The following is a 15,029-nucleotide window of genomic DNA, read 5'->3' on the forward strand; positions in this document are numbered from 1 at the left end:
AATTGTGTGTGACGTGCATGGTTCTTATACATTAATACAAATCAGCCAAGAATCGTGCATTGATATGTACCAGACAGTGAGTGAATTCATTTGCTCTCAGCTGTTGACCCAAAGAAAAGCCCCCCGTTTCTCCAGGGTGTTCCATTAATACACAACAGGAAAACAATCTTTTACAATTTTGTGCTAAAAATCATTTTAAGGGGTAGAATATTTCCTCAGTTGTCAGGTTCTTCACTGTATTTATTTTTCTTAAATATATTTTGTGGGCTGGGCATGGTGCTCACACTAGTTATCCTGGTGCTTTGGGAGGCCACAGTGGGAGGGTCTCTTGAGGCCAGGAGTTAGAGACCACCTGGGAAACATAAACAAGACCCTGGTCCTGCAAAAAAATAAAAAATTAGCTGGGCATCGTGGCATGCTCTTGTAGTCCCAGCTACTCGGGAGGCTGAGGCAGGAGGATCACTTGAGCTCTGCGTCTGAGGCTGCAGTGAGCCATGATCACACCACTGCATGCCAGGCTAAGTGACAGAGTGAGGCCTTGACTCTAAATACACATATGCAGAGACAGACACACACACGTGTGTGTGTGTGTGTGTGTGCTGCCCCTTATCTGTCAGAAACTGCTAACAGTTGACAATACAAATAAAAAAGAAGCAAATGGATAGTAAAAGAACAAATGGAGGCCGTGTGTGGTGGCTCACGCTTGTAATCCCAGAACTTTGGGAAGCAGAGGCGGGCAAATAACTTGAAGTCAGGAGTTCCAGACCAGCTTGCCCATATGGTGAAACCCTGTCTCTACTAAAAATACAAAAATCAGCCGGGTGTGGTGGCACATGCCTGTAACCCAAGCTACTCGGGAGGCCAAGGCAGGAGAATTGCTTGAACCTCAGAGGTGGAGGCTGCAGTGAGCTGAGATCACACCACTGCACTCCAGCCTGGGCGACAGAGGGAGACTCCATCTCAATGAAAAACAGAACAAATGGAAACTCATCAATTAAGTTTAATTTGGCAGCTTTCCTTTTTTCACAAACACATCAAGCAGCTGTGCGTGTACCCCACATGCAGGCACTGTAATCACGTTCCTGTTCCTATAATGAAATAGGCACAGTGCAGCAGTATTTCAGCAGGCTCCACAGCGAGTTCCTCTGCGTCAAGGGTTCTGTCTCCAGTGCAAGGTGAAAATCACTGTTAATCATCCCTGGAGGATGCCGTAGAGGGTGAATTATGGCTCTTTCTTACGATTTATTATCCAGCTGAAAACTGCAAATCAATATGAAAATGTAAAGTTGAATGTTTACCATAGTCAGTCAAAAGCATTCAGAAGCAGAGGGCACTGACTGTGCGGTTAATAATGGACCTTTGACCTCAAACACAGGGACTCAGGCAGTCAGACAGCATATGGGAGGGAAAGGAAAATTTCAGCCAGAGATCACTTAGCAAAGTTGGGAGAATCTAAATTTTGTGTTTTAATGAGACCAAGATCATTCTGCCTCGAGCAAGACGTTCAAGTGTAAATAAAAAATGATAGAGCAGGTACAAAACTGCATGTTGAATATCGGTTCTTTATGGCGTGTGCCTTATCCTGTTCAGGCTGCCATAGCAAAATGCCACAGACTGGCTGGCTTGCCAACAACGGTGTTGGGGGCTGGAAGTCCATAATGAAGGTGCCGGCAGCTGCAATGTCTGGTGAGGAGTGCTGCCTGGTTCACAGGTGGCATCTTCTCATTGCAGCCTCACATGGTGGAAGGGGCGAGACAGCTCTCTGGGGTTCCTTTAGTAAAGGCGCTAATCCCATTCATGGGGCTCCATCCTCATGACCACATCATCACCCAAAGGCCTCATCTCCCAACACCATTGCTTTGGGGATTAGGTTTCAACACAGGAATTTGGGGAGGGCACAGCATTCAGCCCGTAGTAGGCAGATCGGCACCAAATATATTTAAGCAGCTAAGTGACACACAAGTGTCCTGGTTTACAAATACAAATCTACTGAATTTGCAAAGATAGGTGTGTATGTTGTTTACATCCTGGTTGAAACAGCGGAACACAGTAAATGCGCTCTCAGATGTTCACACAGTTTTTCTTCTTGAGTATTTTCATATAGTATTGAAGTCCTTAAACTTTTATTATAAGTAGGGTTGCCAGATTTAACAAATATATTGATTCAAGTCCCTCACTGAATTTGAAATATCAGATACACAGCAAGTAATTTTTGATATAAAAGTATGTTCCATGCAATATTTGAAATATACTTACGTTAAAAATTATTCATCATTTGGCCAGGTGTAGTGGCTCATGCCTGTAATCCCAGCACCCTGGGAGGCTGAGGCAGCCAGATCATCTGAGGTCAGGAGTTTGAGAGTATCTGGCCAACATGGCGAAACCCTGTCTCTCCTAAAAATACAAAAATCAGTCGGGCGTGGTGACGCATGCCTGTAATCCCAGCTACTCAGGAGGCTGAGGCAGGAGAATCGCTTGAACTGGGGAGATGGAGGTTGCAGTGAGCCAAGATTGTGCCATTGCACTCCAGCCTGGGCAACAGAGTGAGACTCTGTCTCAAAAAAATAACAATAAATTATTTATGGTTCATCGTTTATCTAAAATTCAATTACCCCTGGCAACCCTAGTTATAAAGCCAGATGATTAGAAAATACTCTACAAATCTCATGAATATTTTATAGATTATTTGGATAGAACATGTTTCTAAACAGATTCAATGTAACATACACTTAAAAACTGCATTCTGCAGAAAAATTCTACCCCGATGGCTCCAAAGAAATTGTGTTTCCCGACGGGACAGTGAAATATCTCAAGGATGGACAGGAAGAGACCTTATTTCCTGATGGGACAATCGTAAGGGTGGAAAGGTCAGTAATGTCAGACAATGCGAACCCGAAACATCCCCAGTTTTTGTGTATTTAATAATTTCCTTATATTAATTTAGATTTTTGCAAACATTTAAGTGCTTGTATTAAAAAAATAATAATAATGTCATTGACTCCAGAAGTTTTGTCTTATGGCCTTGATTTGAATCCCTTTATAGAGACTGTGAGTTTCAAATGGACTTTCAGGTATTTACTTTACTGACATTAGCTGTGTTTGAATTATAACCGTAAAAATACACTCCAGTCTTCAGTGCTCACCTCAGACCACGTGGTCTAGAAGCCCAAGTCCATTGCAGAACACGTGCAAGCAAATGTTTAAGGCACAACAAGGAAGAGCTCATCAGAGCTGCTATTTCAATGCTAGTTTGTGCAGAAAGTAAAGATCCACCCAGCTGCCCAAGGGAGGGCATGGGATGTTGTTTTAGACCTTCCCTTTCTTTCCTGATATTCAAGTGACCACTGAGTGAGCACTGTGGGCTGTGTCTCCTTGCTGCCCCACCTCCAACCTTTCTCTGAGTTCTGCAGTCTCCCGCTCTCACCATTTCTCTCCTGGGCAATTACAACAGACTCCCCCAGCTTCCTCACAGCAGTCAGAATCTTCCCTGTCACCTCCGGGGCCACTTTTCTGAAATGATTCTATGTGTGTCCCTGTCACTCCCTGTGTTAACCCTACCGTCCCTCTCACCGTCAGAGCCAGCTGTCAGCACAGGCTTCAGCCTGCAGGTGAGCAGACACGGCTGACCTCCCGCCCTGCCTCCTGGTCCTCCACACTTGCCCTCTCTCACCCACACCAAGTTTCTGCTGATGCCCTGAGCCCACCGTGCACCTTTCCTGCCACTGCCCGTGGCCTTCTGCACCCCCATCTAACGAGCTTTGGAAGAAGGGCCCCAGGTGGGGCCATTATTCGGTACTCCCCCACCCCCTACTGGCCTCCACACTAGCAGCATTGGCCCTGGCGCACACTGCCCTTCCACGTGTTTCTCTTCTCAGGAATGGCGACAAAACCATTGTGCTCAGCAACGGGCAGAAAGAAATCCACACGGCCCAGTTCAAGAGAAGGGAGTACCCAGATGGCACCATCAAGACTGTGTATTGCAGCGGCTGTCAGGAAACCAAGTACGCCTCCGGGAGGGTTAAGATCAAAGATGAAGCTGGAAACATCATCCTGGATGAGAAGCAGATGAGCCCTCAACACGCAGCGTCACATGGGAAATGCCAATTGCAGTTTTTTGCTAAAACAGACAAAAACTAATAATGTATTAGCTGTCCCAGATGATCTTGGAGAGCCACTAAACCTTTAGGACTACCCAAGCCTCTATCTAGAAATTGCAAAGAAAAGGACATTCTCTTCTCTATTTAGGAAATACAGTTAGAGCAGCACCCATCAGATAACAGAAGGCTCACAAAAGAAAGATTTCCATGCCCCCAGCAACACTGCACCCTCTTTGATCATCACAGGGGCCATTTCTGCCTTGTGATGGACCCAGGAGGTCTCTGCAGAGCAAGTGCCCTTGGACCAGCTGATTCACAAAGTGCTGAGCCCCTCTCCCCTTTATGGCCCACCCCAAGCACGGCTCATATCTCCAGCATTACAGAAGCTCAGCCTGGACAGTTCACCTCTGCTCACCGACACCCCTGTCCTCACTGGGACAAGAGGGAGACAATTCTAGTCACTACAAGGATACTCAAGTGGCGTCCAAGTCAGGTCAGGGCTCCAATAGTGCAGTTATCATGGCCTGTCACAGCCTGGGGAGCATGTTGCCTCCTGAAACTTGAGATTTTTTAAATCCCGATATAAAATGATAACCAGTTACTTACTTCTTTTGTTGTTTTGCAGGCCACCTAGAAATACAAAAGCAGACTGGCATTCATCTAATTTTTATACTGAAATGTGGATGCCCCAAACATGATTTTGGAAAGAGATAATTTCTTGAAAATCTTATCAGAAGATGCATAGTTTTTTAATTTTTTCAAGTATGTACTCATGTTTTTATGGACTACAACACCATATTTTAGTGCCAGGGATTATTTTAACCTTAATACTGTGCACGCATCATCGCAGTCCTCAATATTTGGTAATGCTATTTATAGTAACTCAAGAACCATGTGCTATCTGGCTTTGAAGGAAAAAAAGGAAGTCTACTACGATTGCAGTGGATGGAGGCCTTTTGTTTTCAGATGAATGCTAAAGCAATGCGAGGCATTTGTCAGGCATAACCGGCAAAACAAATCCATTATTAAAAAGCTATTTTGGGTTTGGCTGAAAGAATGGACTTGCCTGTTGCTTTGATTGTTTTAAATCAGCTTATACTAAAAATTGTCACTGAAGCAAACAAAATGATACACGGCTGTACTGAAAAAATGCACTTCTCATTATCTGTGGGAGATCAGGGAAGAATCAAACATGCAATTTTATCAGGAAGCCGTGCGCAGGCATCAGATCACCTGCCTGACTGGAAGTTTTCATTAAATATCATCTTGCAGTACACTCTCCAGTAGTGACGGGTGCAAAATCTGTCATCCAAATAAGATTAATTCAGTGCGCACATGGAATTAATACATTCCATGTGCGGGAAGCCCTTCATGGAATATACATTCTGCAATATTGGAAATCAGTACAAGCTTATTAAAACAACATTTCATACTGATTTGCAAAAAGTCAGAATTTACTTTTAGTTCTTAACAGTCTCCCGAAGGCTTCTTATTAGATGTACAATCTGATTATATTTATTACATTAATTTTGAGGAGGGGTCTCTATTAACCTATTTGCAGGCACATTTATGCACAAATTGTAAACAAGCACATTTACTTGTTCAAAAATGTAGCATTAAGACCATCACAAAACAATGACAGAGTATAAAGGGCTGGGAGATGGGGTGAGTCACACCCATCTGGGCCACTGTCTACTGCCACCTTGGAAAAAATCTTCAGCTGTCCCCCACTTCCTTTTCCCTAAGTGGGTGACATTTCATCCCCTGCACGGCTCAGGGATGTTGTGGGGATGGATGAGAAGGGAGCAGGACAGAGGCGTCCCGTCCATTCCACCCAGGTGCTGCTCCTGAAGGGAGTCTTGGATGGAGCCCTCCTCTCTCTGCACGTGGAGTCCTGCAGGGCTCCATGTTTTCCTAAAGAGCACAGGTCCTCTCAAAGCATGGGCCCCAAGTTTCATCGCCATCAGGTGCAGCCCCTCCCGCCTCTCCTCTCCTGCTCCCCACAGCCCACATCATGCAGAAGGCCCTCCCTTAGGTTAACCCGACTTCTTCCGACTCATCATTCCTTCCGCAAACATTCCTTGGCTCACCCTCCCCCACCCCCAGGCTAAGGCCCCCAAGTGCTCACTGAACCTTGCACTCCTCATGTCCTCCTCACACTGTATCCCGATGACCTGCAGACCTGCCTGTCCCCACCTAGACAACACATTGAGGATGGAGCTCAGTCACCTTCACCTTCGCTCCCCAGCAGCTAGAGTGGAGAGTGGAGCCTCGGAGGCTCTGGAGTAAACGAAGAGGTGAGAATGTGGAGAGTGGCCTCGTGAACTCTGATTATTGGTGCTAAAGTGAAAGGGATTTCAACATAGAGGCTGACTCCCAAAACTGACGACTCTGTCTGATGCTCAGTTTATCAAATTCACCTTTGAAACTACCTTTTCTTGAGCACTTAAAGATTGATTCTAATTAAGTTTTCTTAATACTGCAATTATAGGTTTAGAATGGTTGATATTTTTGAACAAATACTTTATACGAGAGACAGAACCAAACAATTCAGATTATCACCGACTTCTTACAGACCTCCAATTTGAACCTACTCTACAGTATTAACCATTTTCTCATTATTCTATATTTTTTACATTTTCCTACAATTATTACTATAATTGTACAATTATTACTATAATTATTACTATATTGTATTTTACTTGTTTCCCTGCTTTAAAAAGAAAAACAGAAATCCTGTGGTTCATCTTGCTATGGGTGTGAGTGTGACAGCGGGAACTGTGTTACTCACTGGTTATTCCTCCTCCGGCATTTTAAACTCAAGGCACTGGACATCATACTCAACCTTTATGGTTAAACCTGACATGCTACATTAGCATTCTTGTGTTTCTAATGAACGCCATTCACAGAAGTTTTAGTTTTTTGCAACCTGGGATCAGGCCACATCATGACTGTCATTGCCTTTGTGGGAGCTTTTTTCCATTAAAAAATTTAAACATGTAAGTTTTGTTACTGCATTTGTATGAAGGTGGATATATCAATCGTGTATATTAAAACATTTTCTTACACCTAAGAGTTCATTTGTTTCCTTCTGATTTTTAAGAGAAATTAAAACATTTTCATGGGCTCCTAAAAGTATCGTGGGCCCTCATGTGCCTGATGGAGATGCTGGCCCTGCCTGGCGTCCCACCTTGTATATTTGACTCTCCCCTGCCTGGTGTTCCGTCACGCGTGGTCCTGCCGTTCTGAGAGGTCAGCAGAGCTGGGGTTGGTGTTGGAAACTCTGGCATTCTTCACCTTCCGAATGAGCAGTGGCTTCCCAGAGAAGACTCATCCTGGAAAGGCAGGGTGGGGCTGCCGGGCAGCTCTCTGGACTCACGCTCGGGGGTCCTCAGCTGTCTCTGCTGTCAGGTGGCACCAACAGGATCGACTGTTATTTTTTGCTTGTGGCTCAATGCTCACTTTTTCCTAGGCTACTTGGCTTTCTTGTGGCTTCCCAGGTTTCTTATCTGCAACTGCAGATAGACAAAGTTTATATCTATACTTTAGAAGCAGACAATGGAAGGAATAAAACCACATTCCTCATTTATTCAAGGCAATAAAATTAAATGTGTCATTATATTCTTTTGTATCACAACCATCTTTGTATAAAACTTCTTTCTTCTAATATCATTTTCAATTTGTAATCAACTTACTTCAATTAACCATATTTCATTATTTTTTATTATGAGTTGATTCTCAAATGACCACAACTTTCTGTCTTTGTATCACTTCCCCTGATATCTAGGGAAGTGTCCTTGCTTGCTGGGAACACAGAGCACCTGGCAGGCTGCATTAGTTTCTGGGGCTGCTGCCTCACCTTACAGGCAGACCTTGGGGATACTGTGGATTTGGTTCCAGGCCACCACAATAAAGCTCATATTGCAACAGAACAAGTCACACAAATATTTCGTTTTCCCAGTGCCTATAAAAGTTTGGTTTATGTTATACTGTAGTCTATTAAGAGTGCAATAGCATTATGTCTAAAACATGAACATATCTCAATTTAAAAATACTGTATTGTTTTAAAAAATGCTAATGATCATCTGAGCCCTCAGTGAGTTACAATTATTTTGCTGGTGGAGGGCTTTGCCTGGATGTTGATGGCTGCTGACTGATCGGGGTGGAAGTTGCTGAAGGTTGGGGTGACTGTGGCAATATCTGAAACAAGACCACAATGAAATTGACTGCATTGATTGAATCTTCCTCTCATGAAAGGTTTCTCTGTAGCATGCGATGCTGTTTGATAGCATTTTACCCACAGTATGACTTCTTTCAAAATTGGAGTCAATCCCCTCAAACCTTACCCACTGCCTCATCAACTAAGTTTACGGACTATTCTAAATCCTTTGTTGTCGTATCAATAATGTTCACAGCATCTTCACCAGGAGTCAATTCTATCTCAAGAAACCACTTTCTTTGCTCAACCATAAGAAGCCACTCCTAATCTGTTCAAATTTTATCCTGAGATTGCAGCAATTCAGCCACATTTTTAGGCCCCACTTCTAATTCTAGTCCTCTTGTTATTCCCACCTCATCTGCAGTTACTTCCTGCACTGAAGGCTTGAACCCCTTAAAATCATCCATGAGGAATGAAATCAACTTCTTCTAAACTCCTGTTAATGTTGATATTGTTTCTCCTCCCATGAATCATGAATGTTTTTAATGGCATCTAGAATGGTAAATCCTTTCTAGATGGTTTATAATTAACTTTGCCCAGATCCATCAGAAGAATCACTATCTATGGCAGTTATAGCCTTATGAGATGTATTTCTTAAGTAACAAGACTTGAAAGTTGAAATTTCTCCTTGATGCATGGGCTGCAGAATGGATGTGGTGTTAGCAGGCATGAAAGCAACATTACTCTCCTTGCACATCTCCAACAGAGCCCTTGGGTGCATTGCCAATGAACAGTAATATTTTGAAAATAGTCTTTTTTTCTGAGCAGTAGGTCTTGGTAATGGGCTCAAAATATTCAGTAAACCACTCTGTAAACAGATGTGCTGACATCCTGGCTTTTTTATTCTACTTATAGAGCAAAGACAGAGTAGATTTAGCATAATTCTTTTTTTCTTTCTTTTTTTTGAGACAGAGTTCCACTCTTGTTGCCCAGGCTGGAGTGCAATGGCAAGATCTTGGCTCATCACAACCTCCACCTCCTGGGTTCAAGTGATTTTCCTGCCTCAGCCTCCCAAGTAGCTGAGATTACAGGCACCCACCACCATGCCTGGCTAATTTTTTTGTATTTTTTCTTTAGTAGAGACAGGGTTTCTCCATATGGGTCAGGCTGGTCTCAAACTCCTGACTTCTGGAGATCCACCCACCTCAGCCTCCCTATTAAGCATAATTCTTAAGGGCCCTAGGATTTTTGGAATGGTAAGTGAGATTGGCTGCAATTTTAAGTCACCAGATGCATTAGCTATTAACAACAGACATCCTGTCCTTTGAAGCTTTGAAGACAGGCATTGACTTCTCCTCTCTAGCTATGAAAGTCCTAGATGGCATCTTCTTCCAACAAAAGGCTGTTTCATCTACACTGACGACCTGTGGTTTGGTGTAGCCACCTCCATCACTTACCTTAGCTAGGTCTCTGGATAACTTGCTGCAGCTTCTCCATCAGCACTTGTTACTTCATCTTGCACTTTTAAGTTATGGACATGTTTATTTCCTTAAAATTCATGAACCAACCTCTGCCACTTTCAAACTTTTCTTCCATAGTTTTCTCACTCCTCTCAGCCTTTTTTGAATCAGCAATAAAGCTGTTTCACTTTCTTGTCATTCATGTGTTCACTAAAGCAGCACTTTTAATTTCCTTTGTTTTTCTTTGCATTCACAACCGGGCTAACTCCTGGGTGCAAAAGGCCTTGCTTTCAGCCTATCTCAACTTTGAACAGGCCTTCCGCACTAAGCTTAATCATCTCTAGCTTTCGACTTAAAATGAGGGATGTGTGTCTCTTCCTTTTACTTGAACACTTAGAGGCTGTTGTAGGTTATTAATGGTGTAATTCCACAATTGTGTCTCAGGGACTAGGGAGGTCTGAGGGGAGGGAGAGAGATGGAGGGAGAGAGATGGAGGCAGCTGGTCAGTGGAGCACGTGGAACACAGGTGACATTTATTATGTTTTCCGTCTTACCTGGGTGTGGTTGTTGGTTACAAAACAATTACAAAGTAAAATCGAAGATCACTAGGTGCAGATCACCATGACAGACATAATTATAATGAAAAAATTCGAACTATTACAAGAATTACCAAAATGTGACATAGAGAGATGAAGTGAGCACAAGCTGTTAGAAAATGGGACCCATTGATGTGCCCCAACGGTGCTGCCACAGACTTTTTTTTTTTTTTTTTTTTTTTTTTTTGTATTTTTTAGTAGAGACGGGGTTTCACCAGTGCAGTATCTGCGAGGCACAACAGAGCAAGGCACAATACAACGAGGTCGGCCTGTGCGTGCAAACCCCTCACAGAGGGCTGTAAACACAATGTAGGAACGTCATGGAAAAGCCCGTTCTGAGCACGGGGCTACAGGGGGCGCTGTTGGGTAAACAGGTCATTTGGCGGCACAAAGCAGCTCACGGCCCATCTCTGAGGTAACGCGGCCAGATTTACCTTTTCAGCATGTGCCGGGCCACAAACTGGGTCACTGAAAACCGCGGAAGTTCATTCTTCGCCCCCGGACCAGGCGGGCTGCGCCCTCAGGGAGCTGAGCGGTCCCCCTGAGGCCCCTTCGCTGCCCGCGCAATTCAGCTGTGCCGACCCCAGCGCGGCGGTGCCGGGACCTGGTGTGCAGAGGAATCGTGGTGAGAAATGTGCACACGTCGTCCAGACAGACGGCCCCGTGAGTCTCCCGACAGAAAAGAGGACGGCGAGGCGGAGTCCTGAAGGCGAGGCTTGCAGAGGCGGGAGAACCAGGCAGAAGGTCACGGGCCTGCGGGGCGCCCGACGGCGACGAGGGCGGCGCCCCCCACACGCCTGCGCTCCGGGAAGGCGGAGTCTGTCAGCGCCGCCTGCGGGGTGTGGGAGCTGCGCGCTCCTTCCCTGTGGGGCGGAGCTGGCTGGAGCCGCTGCCTGAAGAAACCGGCCTGTGTCCTCCGCTCCGGGGAGGGGAACGTGGCCAGTGGAAGCCGAGTTCCTTCTGTTGCCTTCCGCAGCCCACAGCGAAGTCACTCTGAAGAGCACCTCGCAGGCCTGCGCTTCTGCTTCTCGTCGCCTTCGAGGCGGCTCTGACCCTGACACCCCTTTCCTCCTCTTGTCTCCTCGAATCCTACAGTAAGGGAAATGGGGGTCCTGTTTTGAAACAAAATGAGAAAGAACCGTAACCTTCAACTTCAAAACACTTCCAGTCTCCTGAAGATTTTTCACATTCGGAGATCTCCACCCATTTCCCAGGGTCCTTGAAATATTTCCTGGAGCCGCGCCTCTCCCTGAAACCTGGCTGGAGACAGCAGCGGGGGCTGTCTTCCTTTGCGTCCTCGTGAACACCCAGTTTGGGGTGGAAGAGTCAAAAAGAAAACCCAGGAACGCCCCATCCTGTCGTTCTCATGGTCCCCCGAATCCCCGGGGCTTCCTCTCTCCGCCCCTGGTCTTCCTGCGTTTGTTTGACGGGCCCTGCCTGAGGTTTCCGGTTGCACCTGCGGGAAGGAGGAAAACGCTCGCCTGTTCCATCTTCCTAGGAGTGGAAATCTGAGGCTTTTTGAATGGCCACCGTATATTGCCTTAATTCTCCTTCACTTTCAGTGGTTTTGTCTGCCCCGCCTCAGAAAGACTGTCTGTGTTCTTTCCTCCATAGCCCAGGCACCGAAGGCACGTGCCGTGCCTATAAATTTCCTGTCTCGTCCCAGACTCTACGTGAGCTCGTTATTACTTCAGTTTAATCTGCGCACGTTTCACTCTAGGAGAGACACTGCCCAGATGTGGCAGCTTTTCCTGACAGATGGCCCGAGGCTATTCTTGCCCTAAAACTTCAAATGCTCACTTAAAACCATCCTTCCTAACAACACAGGTTTTCCCATTTCTATGAGGTTGACCTTTACACCTGAAGAGTCATCAAAACCCAGCTGGTGATAAAGAAGTGACGATTTCAAAAAACGGAGGGAGAATGGAATCTGGTCTCTGGGTTTCAAGTGATTCCAGTTGCTTGCTTTAGTCTGATCGGAATGTTTGAGCATTTGAGGAAAAGGCCCTTAACTCGATTTGCCAAACCCCAGAAAGTAGGAGCTGAACTGACATTTAAAATCAGAATAGCCTTGACGGGCTTGCATTCTTACTTATGTCCTTTAAATCTTTCCTGGAACAGGGTTGAGAGCGTGTAAATGTACAAATGCATGAAAACAGGCAATGAACAAAGTGTTCATTCCAGTCTCAGGTCTAAATTCCCTGGACCATGTTTTGTCTCTTGCCTTTTCTCTGAACTCCATGCATGTCAAGTCATTAAGTCACAGCCTTCTTTTTTTTAAGACAGACTCTCACTCTATCGCCCAGGGTGGTGCGATCTCAGCTCACTGCAACCTCTGCCTCCCAGGTTCAAGCAATTCTCCTGCATCAGCCTCTCGAGTAGCTGGGATCACAGGCGCACACCCCCAAGCCTGGCTGAAATCATAGGCTTTGTCAGCTGTACCCGCAGTCTCCCTGTGCACCCAGCCACGGTTAGCTGTCGCTGTCTTGACCCTGACAGTGACCCTTGCTGTTCGCAGTTGTGCCGTCCACTCTGCATCCCTATTTGCAACAGCTTAATCTTGCCTCTTTCAAAATAATTTCAACCAACAGTAATTGTATATATTTATTAGGTACAATGTGGAGTTTTGATGTAAGTTTGCATTGTGGAATGACTGAATCAAGATAAATAACTTATCCATTACTTTACAGGCATCATTTTTTTGTGTGTGAAGAAAACATTGAAAATCTATTATTTTAGCAATTTTGAAATATATACTACATTATTATTGACTGTCATCACCATGCTATGCAATAGATCACTAGAGCTTCTTTTATTCCAGCTCTTTGGGAGGCCGAGGCAGGCAGATCACGAGGTCAGGAGTTCAAGACCATCCTAGCCAACGTGGTGAAACCCCATCTCTACTAAAAATGCAAAAATTAGCTGGGTGTGGTGGCATGTGCCTGTAGTGCCAGCCACTCAGGAGGCTGAGGCAGGAGAATGGCTTGAACCCATGAGATGGAAGTTGCAGTGAGCCGAGATGGTGCCACTGCACTCCAGCCTGGCGACAGAGCGAGACTCTGCCTCAAAAAAAAAAAATAATAATAACGTGTTTAACTTTACTTCTTCATTTTTTGCTTAAAGTTTGATTATATAAAACGTAAAATTTTTTCAAGAGTTCTGCATCGCAGGACATTAAACAGTAGAAATATCTGTTCCTTCACAGATTCAAGTTATATAAATTAAATCTGTAAATTTATTCAATATGGAAAGCTAGATGATGAAATAAATTTGAAAAGGACCCAGTAGAGCAATACTGCATTGCTTATGGATTATTAGTTACTTTCAGGATCTAAACCAAGATTCTAAATATTTAGACTGCTTTCATTGTATTTTATACTTAAATATCTCTCTATCTATACTGAGTCAAGCTACTGGACCAAAATGTCTGATTTAGGGAAGCATTTCATTTTATAGCAAAAGTTTTTCCATCTACAGTTACCATCTACAATGGAATTTACATTACGGTGCGGACAAAAACCTCCTGGTTCCTTTTGAACAATGTGCAATAAATTCATTATGTCAACCCCATGGTAAGTCAAACAGGTATCAAAAAACATGGAACAATTACACATAGTTCAGTAAAGTAAAATACTAGTTTTTCTAATGTAAACATTAAGCAGTGAAATAAAACGTATCAGCTATAGTTGACTTGGTTTCAGGAAAACCACATTTGAAAATTACATTATCTTCCTCATGTCATCCGTAGTCATTGACAAGATTTTGTGGGCCACCGTGCTGTGAGCTGTGTGGATGTAGCAGTAAATGAACGAAGGCAAACTTCCTCGCACTGGTCATGAACTGTGGTCCCCACTCTTTCCCATCTTCCAGGTACAACCAGATCTTTGCATAAATCATAGATCAAATGAACAAGAAAATTCAACAGTTGCAGAAATGTCACTAACTGTGCTTCATCTGATCACTGGATGAATTTTGTCCTGGATAGCTTTCTGAGGCTTTTCTCTGGGTTCACTGTCCTCCTTTCTCTGGGTGCACTGTCGTCTTTTCTCTGGGTTCACTGTCATCTTTTCTCTGGGTTACCTGTCCTCCTTTTTCTGGGTGTGCTGTCTGTTCTTTAGGTGCACCGTCATCTTTTGCAGTCTTGTCACACTCAGTATCAAAGTGCCTTCCTTCAAGGACATCACGACTTTCAATATTTGCAAGGACTGTGGCCCGTTTATGAACTGAACATTTGTATAGCCAATCCTTTGGTTGTTCGAGCACATTGTTTAGGTACTGTATGAGCATAGGATCAGTAGTTACAAGCAAGGTGAGTCTGTACTCTGCACTCCAGTGAAGGCTTCAGATGAGTATGTGCTGTGCTGAAATAAAATGCTGTTGATACCAAATGGGAAGAACTCGGACAGGATTCCACGTTCCTGCCAGGGTGATTCTCTGCTCCCGGGAGAGCTGCATCGCCTCGGCCAGGCCCACAGACCAAGATATATCGGCTTCCACTTGGCCAACCAAGAGCACAGCCGCTTCCCCCAGCCCCTCCCACAGCATCTCCCCACCACAGCTTCCTAGAACTTAGTTCTTCCACCTCGCTGAAACTTTGTACCCTTTGACTAGCATTTCTTCATTTGTCACGCCCACCCCCTTCCTCAGCCTCTGGTAACCAGCATTCTACTCTCTACTTCAATGAATTTAACATTTTTAGATTACACGTACAAGGGAA

The 15,029-nt window shown here is 44.6% G+C and overlaps 1 protein-coding gene and 2 long non-coding RNA genes across 9 annotated transcripts in view; 2 read left to right on the top strand and 1 right to left on the bottom strand.

Annotated features, from left to right (window-relative positions):
• Nucleotides 1-4,137, top strand: part of TCP10 (T-complex protein 10A homolog 1) — a 24,101-nt gene extending 19,964 nt beyond the window's left edge. The window contains exons 7-8 of the mRNA XM_078001180.1: nucleotides 2,750-2,867; nucleotides 3,876-4,137. Of these exons, the coding sequence (XP_077857306.1) occupies nucleotides 2,750-2,867; nucleotides 3,876-4,137 (380 nt within the window). The remainder of the gene's footprint in view (nucleotides 1-2,749; nucleotides 2,868-3,875) is intronic.
• Nucleotides 982-13,590, bottom strand: LOC106998201 (uncharacterized). Of its 7 annotated transcripts, none has more exons than XR_013416964.1 (5): nucleotides 10,747-13,590; nucleotides 7,288-7,612; nucleotides 3,952-4,117; nucleotides 2,257-2,839; nucleotides 982-1,260 (listed from the first exon to the last, which is right to left on the bottom strand). It is a non-coding gene; the product is annotated as an uncharacterized LOC106998201 (long non-coding RNA). The 7 variants fall into 7 exon arrangements; XR_013416963.1 differs by having other exon boundaries at nucleotides 3,144-4,117; XR_013416962.1 differs by having other exon boundaries at nucleotides 2,257-2,394; nucleotides 2,728-4,117.
• The window catches only part of LOC114677440 (uncharacterized), an 8,806-nt gene continuing 5,119 nt past the window's right edge, over nucleotides 11,343-15,029 (top strand). The window contains exon 1 of the long non-coding RNA XR_003728720.2: nucleotides 11,343-14,182. This is a non-coding gene — a long non-coding RNA (uncharacterized LOC114677440). The remainder of the gene's footprint in view (nucleotides 14,183-15,029) is intronic.

The sequence above is a fragment of the Macaca mulatta genome, chromosome 4, assembly GCF_049350105.2.
Source record: "Macaca mulatta isolate MMU2019108-1 chromosome 4, T2T-MMU8v2.0, whole genome shotgun sequence".
Taxonomy (NCBI): domain Eukaryota; kingdom Metazoa; phylum Chordata; class Mammalia; order Primates; family Cercopithecidae; genus Macaca; species Macaca mulatta.